General features: G+C 45.3%; 1 protein-coding gene across 6 annotated transcripts in view; it reads right to left on the bottom strand.

The window, feature by feature from the left end:
- Window positions 1-10,651: 10,651 nt before the first annotated feature.
- Window positions 10,652-14,232, bottom strand: part of KATNIP (katanin interacting protein) — a 63,284-nt gene continuing 59,703 nt past the window's right edge. For 4 of the 6 annotated variants that reach the window (XM_069029625.1, XM_069029623.1, XM_069029626.1 and 1 more), the window contains exons 26-27: window positions 13,365-13,462; window positions 10,652-12,050 (exon numbers count right to left, since the gene is read on the bottom strand). In XM_069029625.1, coding sequence (XP_068885726.1) covers window positions 11,995-12,050; window positions 13,365-13,462 — 154 coding nt within the window. In that variant the 3' untranslated portion in view covers window positions 10,652-11,994. The remainder of the gene's footprint in view (window positions 12,051-13,364; window positions 13,463-14,232) is intronic. The other 2 variants (XM_069029627.1, XM_069029630.1) reach the window with 1 other exon arrangement.

Below are 14,232 nucleotides of genomic sequence, written 5' to 3'. Positions count from 1 at the left end.
TTTTCTAGAGTGTATCATTCATTAAATGACATTACTTGTTAGAAAATAGTGCCTGTTCTTTTTTATTTATTTGTCTAAAAATGCTTTGCACATCAAATCAATCAGCATCATAACTTGAACATGCACTGGAATGAGACCTGGGCATTTCAAACCCTCCTCTGCCCAACTGAATCCTTGGTTTCAGGGGCACAAACCCAGAGCACAGTGGTGAGCAGCTGTGGTGAGCCCACCCAGGTCCCCTTTCAGCTAAAGGGGGCCAGGGCACAAAACTCTGCCATATGCTCCTAAATCACCAACCCAGCGGTGAGACAGGTGAAGGTCTGTGACCTCCAGCTCTCCCAGTCTGTGGTGACTGGCCTGACAGACCAGCTCAGATGTGTTAACCCAGATGAAAGGCTGGGGCCCCTTGCAAGGGTCCCTCAAGGGGAGCACTGCTATGGAGCCTGTGCCAAGGAAAGGGAGCTGCTGGTCATGGAGGACACAGAGGAAAATGACCCTGGAGCTCCTTCCTCCCCATCTGGGAACCAGCAACGTGCCATGGATGAACAGTTTGTCCCCCAGGTTCTGCCCACAGGCCTGGCCTTGCAGCCTGTTCTGTAAAGGTGAGAGTGGAGGGGTGGAGGGATGTCCTTGTGCTATGTTGTTCAGTGCCAGTGGCAGCCACACTTCCCTGCCCCACTGGTTCCCCCAGTCCCTCTCAGAGTCAGTGACACTTCTTGGAAAGGGTCACTTCCCTGGTCTCAGTGTGACAAACACATCAAACCCCAGAACACGTCCATCCTGCTGCTCCCTGCCAGGCCTCAGGGAGGACAAGAGGCAACCTGAGAGTTCAGCCCACCTTCCCCTCTGCTGGGCTGTAATCTACCCATAAAGCTTACTCCAAAAATAACGTGGAGGAGAAAAAAAAAATTACAAAAACACTGAAAGCAGATCATTCCCTGTGCCACCACAGATCCAGACACCTTGGGTGACGAGAGGGGGCCATAGCCACGCACTCTGAACTTGTTGGCCACATCTCCATGGGGACACTGACTTTAGTGGCAGAGCTCCCATCCTTTCAGCAGGATGGTCTTGTTGGCTTAAGCTCCCTGTTATTAGCAATGTATTTCACTTCCAAGATGCTGTGCAGACGCAGGCACACACACAGCCTCTCTGTGCCACACTGCAGCCAAGATCCGCAGCCACAGCTGGCACCTCCAGGTACCTCCAGGGACAACGGGGTTGTACACAGCATGTGCCCTTGGGACAGTGGCAGCACCCAAAGGGACTGGGAAAAGCCAGCTCCCTCCACAGGTGGGCACAGGGGTGTGTAGGATGATCGGAGTCACTGGAGATGCAGTGTCCCCTCACAGGAAATCACCCAGGGTGGGCCATCACAAAACAAATGGAAGGCTCTGTGCACCGTGTAAGGGGGTTTGAGTCTCACACAAACACCCCCTTGCATCCTGTTCTGCTTTCATGGCTCTTTCCTGTAGGAAAACGTCCCTTTGGATCACATGGGTGGGACAAGGCTGATCTTCCTCCTGCAGAACTCACACAGGCACTGCTCCACGCTCATTTTTCTGTGGCAGACCAGACCCCCAGCTCTCTCAGAGGTCTCTCTTTGGAGCTTTCCATAACCTCTAGTGGACACTGAACTGACAAAAACACATTTAGCAATATCAATCTTTATATTTTGCATTGCCTGCCCTCCCTGCCTGTAAAACCTTAATACATTTGTTCCTCTAAGAAGAGGCTCTGTGGTATCTCATGTTCATGAGGCCAGACAATATGCTCAGATTTTCTCTTTTAGCCTCTTTCTCCTCATGCCTCAGATCCAGTACAAGTCCATGAATTATTTTTATTAGCCTTACATCATCAAGGCTGGTTCTGTCACATAGTGTCAGTTCTGGGTCCCTTTCAGGTTTCAGCATCCCCTTCTACAGGGTCAGTTGTGCTGTGAATCACCTCCACCACTTTGGAGCTGTGCATTAGGGCTTTTACCCTGATGGTCTTGGCTTTTTAGCTATTCCAGTGGAATTTCCAGGTTATTTGCATCCAGCTGGAGCTGGCCAGTCTTGTCAGAGCTTCTATACATTATTTATACATTATTATTAGGTATCTGCACCTTCTGAGCCCTACAGTCTGTCCCAGAGCCTTGCCAGCCACAGCAGCCCAAGTGCTCAGCTGCGAGGGAAGGGGAGGAAAGCAGCAGGACAAACCAAATCCTCCTGTCGTTTACTGACTCCTCAATTCCTCCTTTCCCTCTGCTGCATTTACACCACTGAAGGCAGCTCTGCTCTGTGAAGATGTCTCAGTCTTCAGTTACTGCATTCTCTTTGTGACCCTTTCCTTGTACTTGAGGCACCTTTCCTGATTTTTATACAGGTAGAAAAATCCACTGATTTTCTACGCATTTTCCTCTTGTTGATGTGCATTACCAAGTCCTTTCATCCTTCCAAAAGTCTCAGCTTTCCTTGCTGCTTTGCTGGAGAGAGAAGCACAGCTGTCTGCCCACAATCCCAAAGAGTTTTTCTGTGTCCAGCCTATTTTTCCTGTGTTCACCCACTCCTAACACAACAGGAGGGCGAGGGCTGGCCGCCCACACCTGCAGGAAGAGCCCTTCTCCCTGCAGAGTACAAAACTGAGTCAGCACAACCAAACCAAGACAGCAGTGTCTCAAATATACAGGCCTGAAAGCAATTTTTTTGGGCGTTGATTTTTAACATCCCGCGCTTGCCAGAATGTGCCCTGTTACAAGCTTGCTCTGTCTTAAGGCTCTAGGTCTTGCTGCCTGGTACTCAGACAGAAAAGCAATTACACAGCCCCATTATTGTGACAGTTAAAGAGATTCAGCCATTCTTGGACAATTCACAGTGATTCGAACCCCGCCTGCATGGCTCCTTAGCATAGATTAGCCTTCTCTCCAAAATGTTATCACCTCCACTTGTATGGAGACAGGCAGGGCAGGCAATCAGGCACACAGTGAAAAATTAGCCTTTAAATCCATGGTGCATTCTGTCTACTCTTCATTAAACTATTCTTTTTTCCTTGAACACATATTCTCAAGCTTGAATACCCAATACCCGACCAGATGACTTTCCTTCCTTTTCCCTCTTAACCACAGACATTACATTTGCTATTTTGCAGTCATTAGTATCACACTCATTCAAGGGACATGCTGGCTGTTAGGCATCCATCCCTGCCTGTATCCTGAGGGCCTCAGAGCCGTGGCACAGGCTGCCCTCCCCTGTGTCATCTCCCAGAGCAGATGTCTGGTCAGAAGTGTGAGGACAACGATATCTTTTCCAGCCTCAGGCAATCTGTAGTTTGCACTGATTGATTGCATTAAATAAGCAACCTATTAATATCCCCCCTGTTGTGGCTCGATGGGCTTCAGTTGGCAGAACAGATTCTACAGATAAGTTATGTTAAACAGAGGGTCCTGATGCATACTGCTCATGGAATCAGAATAATTTCAGCTGGAAAGAGCCTCTGGAGGTCAGCTTGTCCAACCCCTCTGATCAGACAGCATTCCAGTAAAAAAACCTGAAAAATAAACACTGTGCTGCAAAAACTAAACCATTGCAATAAAAACAAACTTCTAACAACAACAACAACAACAATAACAACAACAACAACAAATAAAAGAACTTAATTTACATCTGCATCAGTGGATAAAGAAGATAAATGGCAAACTTTTTGTAGCACTGGTTTGGAGTGCTCTTTGCTGGGGTTAGATCTACATGCATCACCAATTCATTTGTCAGCCTTCTCATTAATATCTCTAATGCATAATTGCAGTCAAAGTCACTCACTGAACCATGCATTTTATGACCTCATGGGTTACCCCTTCACACTGTTAATAATAATATCCCTGCATAATGCAAATGCTTTATGCAAAACAAGTCCACCAGCTCTTCTGCTTTATGACTAAAATACAGCACAGCAAGTTTTAGGCAACTGTCTACATCTTGATATCAACTATGGGTATCATCCATCCTGAATTGAGCCACAAGGGTTTGGGCAGTGCCATTAATTACAATTAATGCCTTCTCCATTAGTCCTACCTGAATGCCTGCTCCTCACGATGTGTTCTCTACACATTTATACACCCAGTGCCTCTGGCACACTCCATTTCAACCTGACTTCAGAAATTTTCACAATTAATCAACAATCTTTGTTTTCCAAGGTGAAAGTGCCTCCCGAGAGGCTTCTCCATTTCTCACATCCATCCGTTTCTGTCAGTGGTTACTTTTCCACTCTGAGTTGGAGCCCTCCTCCATGGACCTCTCCCCTCCTTGGAGTCTGACAGGGAAACAAGTGCCCTATAAATCATCTCTGGACCCTTATTCCCAACCCACAGGCAGTTGACAAAGGTGCAGATGTCCTGAGGGCCTTAATGCTGCTCCCCCAGGAACAACAGTGACACCAGGCCATCCCAAAGGGCTTCAGACAAACACACAAGGGCAGAACACTGATCCTCCCAAGCACTGCCCTGAGAAATGCAGATCACAGCTTCTTGCAGATTTATTATGAAGAGTAAATTATCTGAGTGGCCCAAAGAGAGTGATTAAAATACACATCAATGTCTTGCTGGGTCAGTGGGTTCTGATCAGATCTCCCATTTTGTGTTAATATTCAGATACGTTACTACCCCAGAGAGATGAATAATAGTGGCTATTTAATTTCTCTGACAATATTAAACATAATGAAAAGTCATACTATCATCCCACATCCTTCCCCATGAATTCTGACCACAGACAGATCTCCTGTTGGTAATGGAAATGTCACTTTGATTTATCTATTCACCAACTAATCCTTACCAAACAATTTCCAGTATACAGCAAGCCATCCCAAAACATTCCTTTGGAAACAAGCCAGAACTGACATTCACTGTAAATTAGTTTTTACCACTGCTTAGGCTCAGACCATTTCAGGTAGCTTTGCTACTTACTCTATTTTTAGCAGTGTCTCCAGCATACCAGGAATGAGGCAGATCATAAGACTTCTGCTAATCTGCAAATCTGAAATTATAGTTGAGAGCTGGAATTTATTATTACACAGCTCAATGACAACAACAGAGATGACCTTTCTGCAATGCCAGAAGTCTTATCCATGCTGATCCGGGCCTTTAATCAGGGCAGGGGAAGTACAGGTTATTACGTGTCAAAGGAAAAACTTTTTCCCTATTAGGACAGTTAGGAATTAAAACAGAGTGCCCAGAGAGGCTGTGCATCCTCCATCCCTAGAGGTTTTCCAGGCCAAACCGATTGAAGCTCTGTGTAACCTGGTCTGACTTTTGTAAGGTTAAAAAAAAAAGGTGTGTAATTGAAGAAAGCAGTCAGGAACACCTTTGATGAATGGGAGCACAGAGGCAGGAATAATAAGAGACAGGAACAGCCCCACTGGGGTGTTACAGGGTTGAGCCCCACCCTGTCCCAGCACCCTGTGCTGGCCAGAGCATCCTCCTGCTGTGCTGGGGCTACCTTGGCCCCCAGCCCTTTCTGATGAGACATAAAAGCTGTTTCTTGCTCAAGATGAAAGTTCTTTCCCCAGCTTGTTTCACACAGAAACCTCTGTTCTGGCAGCCACCTCACGCTGTCAGGCAGAAGAGAATTCTCAGTGAGAGATAAAAGGGCTCATCTGTCCTGGCTCGGTGTGTTCACCACAGAACCTTCTCTTCACCCAGCAAAATGGTCTCCTTGGGTGAGGAGTCATTTCCCTGAGAAACCTTCCCAGCCATGGCAGCTTCTCTGTGTTCCCTTTCCCTTCTGCTGACCACAAATGCTCTGCAGCTCTGTTTCAGCTCCAGCTGCACTGGCTGGGGAGAGTCTGGACACCAGCTCAGTCTGTAATTCCCACCTCGGCTCACACTCTCAGGAGGCAGCAGCTGAGTTCCAGTCTCTTCCAGGCCCTTATGATGCTCTGAGGTGCAGTGTCCAGACCTAAAACTTCCCCTTCCGCTGCTCCCACTCAGGCTCCTGCAGGGCCAGAAATGTCCAGGTTGCAAATGCTCCTCTGCTGAGGAGCTATTTCTAAGTTCTTTTAGCATTCCCTGACATTCACCTTCACATGCTTAGCCCAGCACGATGTTCTGTCAAAAACCAGCAAGAAGCTCCTTTTCCAGTTAGATCCAGAGAAGCTGAGGAAAACAAGCAATGGAGCTCTGAAACAACAAATTCCATGATCCCAACCAGCACTGCTGCATTTCACTTCCTACATCCTGCAGCATCTTCTCTGAGAAACATGCTGGCTCCTATCCCCTCCCACTGTGTTTTTATCCTCCTCAAGCTCCATTCCATGTACCTCCTGCACAAGCAGGACCTTACCTCAGGTGCCACACTGCTGCCACTAAACTCCTGTAATTCTTTAATAATGTTGTTTCCCTCCATCATTCTTTTGGATATTTTATTTTACAGTTGGGTGTGAGACCTGCCTGCTTTTGTAACTGAGGAGTTATGAATGTCTAGTTGACAAGGTGGTGATCAGTCACAGGTTGGACTCAATGATCTTGGAGGTTTTTCCATCCCTAATGCTTCTGTGATATCTTAGAGGGAAGAGTTGAGCGTGAGCTAATTGTATCTATCTGATATATTTCCTTGGATTTATATTCCCCAAAAATGCCCATCCTCTTTCCACAGATGGCACAAAATCTGTGCATGCTGGCATTTTTGGAAGTCCCATGAGCAGTAGGACAGAGACCAACACTAAGAGTTTGTGAGTCAAGTTGATTTTAGTCACACCAGAGACCTTGAGTGAGCTGAAAGCTAAAGGCAGGATCTCACTGTGGTCTCAGTGCATAATTGAGACCTTCCAGAAATAACCAGAACACCTCAGGAAGGTGGCTCAGAGGTCATGAGGTGGATGTTTTCCTCTCCTAATTAGAGCCAAAGCAGTGAGCCATTGGGGGAGGCTCACAGGGTGTTGGAAGCAGTATTCCAGGCTGGGAAACTCCTACCCTGCTGCTCAGTGGGATGGTCAGTCCTCTCCTTCAGCCAGTAGCTCAGGAAGGGAACACCAGAGAGGTGTCAGACAGAAGGTCTACAGCCTGATTTCCCCCTTCTCCAGTAATTTCTAGGTCAATAAGAAGGAAGTCACCAATTGCAAATGTTTCCTTTTGGGCCCAGATCTTAACACTGCAGCACTTCACAGGGTCCTGAGCCAGGGTGATGGGAGCTCATGCTGTCACACAAGGGTGGAAAATTGATCTCTTCCCAAGATTTAGAGGCCAGTTGGACAAGAAATTACTCCAGCTGGGCACTCGGTCCCCATCTCTCAGCTCTTCCTGCAGCTTGGAGATTCACTCTATAATTGCTTTCTTAGTCCACATTTTATCCTCAGCTGACAGAATTCCATTAGGGTGATACAAGCTGTGTGATAAAGGGATGTTTGTGTCTCACATGGGCTGTAAGTCATTTCTCAGCAAACAAGCAAATAGTCACAGAAATGGGCAAAGAGGCCACTGAGCCAGGAAGTCCCTTCCTGTGCTCTGAACAGCAGGTCCTCAGCCCACAGAGGGAAGCAAACTGTGTGTCACACCCCTCCCTCTCTGTCTGCAGAGGAAACACCTCCAAAATGGACAGCTCTCCTGGAGCATTTTTGGGCAGACAACAGCCCAGCAGCCAGACACACAGCACCGCCATCCCCAAAAATAGGGACCCCACACAAACAGGAGCCACGGTGCTGTGACACAGGAGTGGGTGACACCCCAGATCAGAGAGCAGGTACCTTTCATGTGGGAAACATAAGAAAGGAAACTAATCTTGCAACACATCTGAGCACATACATCTGGAGAGTGTAACAGGTTGGTCACACCAGCAAGGCAAAGAACAGTGACTCTGAGCAGCACTTTCACAACGGGTTTGACAGACAAATTGACCTTCTAAGGATAATGATGCAGCTAAAAGGTAGTCATGATGGAAAAAAAGCTAAAAAGGAACCCAGGAAGGTGCCTCAAATGCTGCAGTGTGCACAGGTTCAGTTCCTGCAGTATGTGGTGAAGGACAATGGTGAAGCCATCACTACCTGGTGTGTGCTGGAGTTTACGTTTTTTGAAGAATGTTGGAAGAGATTTGGCTACTTCAGTGACTTTTACCAGAAGAGCAGTTCCTGTTGGAGCTCAGCCTCCTGGATCAGCAGCCCCAGAACACAGAGGGCAGCCTAAGGGACCCTACATAAGGTTTGGATTCCCATCACTCACTGTATTCCCCAGGGTGGTGTGGAGCTGCAGCCAGCAGTGAGGACAGCAGAAAGAAGGAGGGAATGGGGATTGCCTCTCTTACCAATCAATCAAAGGAAAGCTGACTTCATCCCCTGCATGTGGCAGAACCCAGATGTCAACACAGCCCTTCATGTTTGCTCCTACCTGACTTCTGCTTTTCCTGGGAAGTGAGCTTTTCCTGGAAACTTAAGAAAGCTTTAAAACTCCCCATTCAACTTCCCTCATGTACTGCTTTCCCCCTCACAGCCTCACTGGCAGCAGGTCCCATCTCTGGCCATTCCAGGGTGTTCCAAGACCTCCATCCAGTCCCACAACAGCCACTCATGGGCACTGTCAGTGTCACCAGCCCAGCACACATCCCTGACGTGGTAGGGCTGGGCATCACCAGGGCGATGACACACCAGGGACACGGTAAAAATCCAGCAGAATCAGGAAATTTTACAGAGAACAGCACCACCTGAGCAGGATGCTGCAGTGCAATTCATGTCCCAGTCCAGCCTAAGCCATGAGCAGGGCTCAGTTTAATTTAGCTGCTGGATGTAGCTCCTGTGGGCTCATGGATGAGTGCCCTGACTCAGGAATACACAAGTGTCCATGTCTTCTATGGTGCCCTTTACACCCTGCATCACTGCTTGCTCCCTTATCCACGGACAGGTGCCTCTCCCTGCTGCTGAAATGCTCCCGGATTAAAGCACAAAAAGGCAGAAATTGAAAAGTTGCAGGCCTTCCCAGGCATTTCAGATTTCACTGTGAAGACTGACAAAAATATCTTTTTCTAGATCAAAAAGTAGGCAGCCTGGCATGTACTTCCTCACCGATTATTTCTTTATCCTCTGCCTTTCTCAGTGTCACTGTGGGACAAACAAACTCATTTCTGTTATCTTGATCCAAGCCCTTTCAATCCAATCACAACAGGTAAAGGTGAGCAACTATGGCATAAAGGTCTTTGCGTGGCCCAGATATTGAAACTGAGTGAAAGTTTATTAATTTACATCAAAGTCTTCAGCAAGAATTCATGTTAATCCTTCCTTTTCCTTTGCTGTGCTTTTCACAATGTCAAATGATGTTACTGGGCACATCCTTGCTGAATTAGTCCTGCTGAAACTGTGCCTGACATTGACTCAAGTGCTCCGTGGGGATTTTCTTGATTGCATGTTTACTCTTCCTCTTGTCCCTCCTGTAAATGCCAGTCTGACATGAATGTACTTGTGAGCAGTTAAAAAAAAAGAAAAGATGAAAAATGGAATAAACCCTTTTTTTTAACCCTGATTCATTGAGGAAATGAGTCAAGTGTCTATGTTTGAGTGTATAGGGCTGACTAGGACTCTTAATTATCTTTGGTTATATTAAGGGTCATTACATCTCAGCTCCAATTAGGAGGGCAAACACTGACAGCTCCTACCCCACAGAGATGAATGAAGTATTTTCTAAACATTATGCTGCTCTCTAGAATGACTGACTAGAACCAAGGACTCCATTAGGCTGTGCCTTGGTGGTTTTTGTCATCCCAGACAGCAGGCTGGCAAAGTCTTCTTTCACACACAGACACTGTAGGGGAAGATGTTGTACAACTTGACCATTTTTTAAAATATTTTCAAGACTATCATGGTCTTTCCACAGTGTGGCAGTTGTGGAGAATCTCTTGAAAGGGTACAAGGGCTGCTGGGAGAGGATGGTAAAGGTTGAAGCCATTGCACTCCATGGCAGATGCCAGGCCAGCTGCACTGGATACAGATTTCCAGGGGAAAAGGTGTTGAAAACTGGCTGCAAGTCACCAACTGAGGTGAGGTGGCAGAGAAACACAAAGAGAACTGTGACCCATCTCAGCTTGACCAAATAGTTTGCAATAATTTCCAAAGCCTGGAGCATTGGGGTTGAAAAATCATTAGCCCACCATGTGGGACTTGAGATGCTCCAGAAAGAGGAGACAGGTGAGAACAGGAAGTCCTCTCAGCCTCACACCTTTTCAGATCAGTAAGAAAGATGCTGTTCAGTGCCAGGAAACACAGCAGCTTTCACTTCTCTGCCCACCCAATGCAATTTTCTTAGAGGAACAAACAATGTGACAGGCCCCATCCCATCTAGAGACTGCCCACATGACAAATCTGTGATTGTGCCTCAAGTCTTGAAAGCCCTGCTACACCCTCTCCCCTTCCAAACACAGACATTTATATCTGCTCTGAGCACTTCCAATATCCCTCCTCTCAGCTCCTCCTATTTTTCATTTGGAGTTGCCTGTCATATGATTTGGAGCAAAAATTAGCACTTGGTTCTTGGTAGAACTACACCAGAAACAAACAAGGGGAGAGTTCTCAGAACAACTGAGGGTTCTTTAGTCAGTGCAGCTTGGGAAGAGTCCTTCAACAAAGTACACTGCACTCACACACACTGTTTTATATTTAAAAGTAAAGTTTTGTATTTAGTACAAAATACATTTTTTTGCTCCATCAATACACAGAAATATGGGAAACGCATTGTTCTTGTGTCCTTTCAGCTCAGGCAACAGCAGTGAAGTTTTAATAAGCAAATATACAAAATATTACACTCCTGACAGGGCAGAAAGGGAAGCAGCACAGTTTGGTTCCAAACTGAGCTGCACCAGTATCTCTGGTTTATGTGTAAAAGCACATCCTGACTTCAGCATTCAGTTCTCTCTGGAAACAATCACAGAATCACAGACTGGCCTGGGTTGGAATGAGAAAGTTCTAAATGAAAATCCATGGAAGAAATTTACAGGTTGTCACAAACACCAAGTTTTCAGGGAAAAGTACATTTGCATAGCAAATCCTGCAGCATATTTATTTGGTTAGAGTTTTTATTCAAATTACTACATGTGCAGGGTATTTTTTGTTTAAAAATGCATTTCTCTCCTTACCTTCTGCTAATTAAAAGGCATTTACCATGTCTCAGAAGTGATGATCTGTTGCTGGCAACATCTGGTTAGTGCAGCACAGAGGCATGGCCTTGTTGCTCATATAAATTCAGGCAAAATAGGAGGAAAAAACATTGCTCTGTAGCAGGACTCTAAAGGATGTGCAGAGTGCCTGTCAATGGCACTCCAGGCAAAACACCTCACTTGCTTTTTCCATGGCAGTGAAATGATGAAAGAAATAATTATTTCACTGCAAAACATGAAAAGGTGACAGCTGAAATGCACTTATTAAACCTTGATAAACCCACTGCCTGATCTCCATTTCCTAAAAGCATCCATCACATTTCTGCAAGCCCAGTGGAACCTGTCTAGGTGTCAGAAACAGTGTCAGCTCCTACAGACAGCCCTGGCATCAAAACATGCCCAGAGACAGATAGCTAAAGAGTATTTCCTCTAATAAGTGCATTTCCCAGAGAACTATTTACAGGCATCAGAAATAAAGCAACACCTTCTAGTGAGGATCTTCATGATCATCCAGCTAGGACCTAGGAATAAAAGCTTTAGAAATAATCTAAAAAACTTGTGGACCATCCTGCTTAACCTAAGTTCTCAGTACCTGGCAGAACAGCTGTCAGCAGAAAGGTTCTCACTCTCTCCTTTATGTTCCTTCTTCCCTGGATTTTCAATTAAGAGGTAAGGGAGAAAATTCAGACAGATCATGACCAAAAAAACCCCAGGAAACTGAATTCATGCTTTAGATTTCTTTTTGAAGAAAACTTCCTGTAGTAAATAAAACTGCCTTTCACAAGAGGACGTGGTTCAGCAGCAGCAGACATGGAAAATCTTCCATTTGGAAATGCATATTTTGGAGATCTGGATTGCAACTACTTAGGGCTGGATGCATTCAGGACTTTCCTTGTTATCTTTTCCTCCTCTGCAGTCCTCTCTCACAGATGCAGGTTTTGGGGCGCAGAGCTGTCAGGGAAAATGAAGTGCTGCTTTAGGACTGCAGGCTAACAGTGAAACCAATGAGTAAAACGAGGAAGAAAAATGCCCATTTCCCTTTCCACTCCAGAATGAAGCCGAGCTACTCTTTTCAGTAATGTTTCTTACATTGACAGTGAGTGCTGCCATCTTTTTCACAGTCCCATGGAATTGCTTTCCTGTGCAACCTGCTCTGAATTCAGTGTTGACACTCTCCTGAGTAGGAGGCTGGACCCTCCGTCAGGGAGGGAACCCCCTGAGGTCTCCTCCAACCCAAATCATTCCACAAATGTGTGATCAACAGTCTGTGGCTGATACCAGCCAGGACTACAGAGGGCAACAGGCCACCCTCAGCTGGTGACTTCAGAGGCTCTGTGGCCTTCATGCTGGAAAAGATGTGATGGCCATGGCAATGACAGCTGTTCTTTACTGGACAGGTCTGCTCTGGAACCCAGGATGTCATTCCAATGGGCACAGAGATGTCCAGGACACTTTTGACAAGGCTAGTGTTAAATATAATAACTTTCAAGCTGTTTTTTTACAGGCAATGGCATTTCAAATCCTTCTCCTACAGAACTGTTATTAAAAGCCATCAAATAATATCTGTAACACTTTCTAGAGAACTAATTGGAGAAAGTGTCATGCTCAGGAGAGAAAACCAATCATGAATATACCAGCTTGGCTGAGAATTTGAGATGTATTTAGGGAGCTATTCTGAGTAATTTACAATGAACGACTTTCCTCAGACTATAAATACAATCTACTCCTTCTCCTTGGGAAAAAAGGAGAGGTTGTCTTTTTAATTATCACATTGTAAGCAAAAAGACCAACCAGAAAGACAGTGGGAGGAACAGAGTTAACATGTTTTCCCCCTTGTTACACTCACTGTGATTCTGGGTTTGCTCAAGGAGTGTCAAGCAGCTGATTCTCAGACACATCTGCACCATCTCTAAAGCTGCTCAAAAGGCCAGTGGGGATGCAATGAGCCTATTATTCCAAAAGCTATCAATGAACCTGCACAATTAACAGCCACTTTCAATTTATCTTCAGCCAGTTTCTTTGCTGAGGATTTCTGCATTTGTGGTGCTGTAAGCCACAACCACATCATCCCCTTTCAGATTTAGGTACAGAGTACAAACCCACCAGGTGATGAAATTTGCAGTTTGTCTTTCTGTGACAGAAAAAGTAGAGCTAAATATACATAAGACTCCCCACTTTTGCCAGTTTAAGTCCATAACAAGGCTCATTATCCACACTGTGCCTGCAGGAATTGAGCAGAAGAAAAGCATGGAAGACAGAACTTACCCGGATCAGCCACAACTTGTTTCTTTTTGCTGTTGGTGACAATCTCATTTTCATTCATCATTCGTACATCCTGGTCCTCCACATGATTGCTGAAAAGACTGAGATCAGCAAAACAGCCAAAATAATCAACACTGTGAAAAGTTATGAGAGTCATGGACAAGGTTACCAAAGTAGGGATGTCTGGAGTCCTGGAGGCTGAAGAGCTGCACAGCACAGCCACACTACACAGGATTATCCAGACAGGAAAGGCATTCTGTCCTCATCCACCTGAAGGATTTCTTGCCAGTTTTAATTAGTGGCATTCATTCAGCCACACATTCAAATATAAATATCATATTCATTCTACAATTTTCAAGCCTGCATACACAGCTTGAACCACAAACCAAAGTGAGATTTTAAATCAGAGCTGTACAAAGGGGGTATAAAAATCCTGGTATGGAACTTCCACACTGCTTTGTAATTCTGAAATAGCATTATTTGAAGCTTTTCTGAACTAAACAGAATTCATTTACTGTGACAAGTTTTGCTTGCAGGCTGCTGCAAAATTTTAACCATTTCTTTTTGGGAAAGAAGTAATAACTTCAAAGGTAAATTAAACTAAACTAATTACAGGGGAAAACGTGAGCTGAATTGAAAGGTAAGGAAAACATCACTAATAACATCTCCCTTCCACACAGACAAAACATTTGTGCCTTTGCAACAAAAGAAGTGTATTTTTCTTTCCTCTCCAAATACTGCACAAAATGGGTTTCTACTGAAGAAAAATGTAATGTCTCTCAAACTGTCAGAGTGAATCAGGAGAGCCAATACTGAAGTAACCCGAAACTTACACTATTGATGATAATATCAGATTCAAGTTCAGGTTCAT

Source organism: Aphelocoma coerulescens, chromosome 14, assembly GCF_041296385.1.
Source record: "Aphelocoma coerulescens isolate FSJ_1873_10779 chromosome 14, UR_Acoe_1.0, whole genome shotgun sequence".
Classification (NCBI taxonomy): Eukaryota; Metazoa; Chordata; class Aves; order Passeriformes; family Corvidae; genus Aphelocoma; species Aphelocoma coerulescens.
The sequence above is the reverse complement of the archived record's forward strand: the minus strand, read 5'-3'. Positions and strand labels throughout refer to the sequence as shown.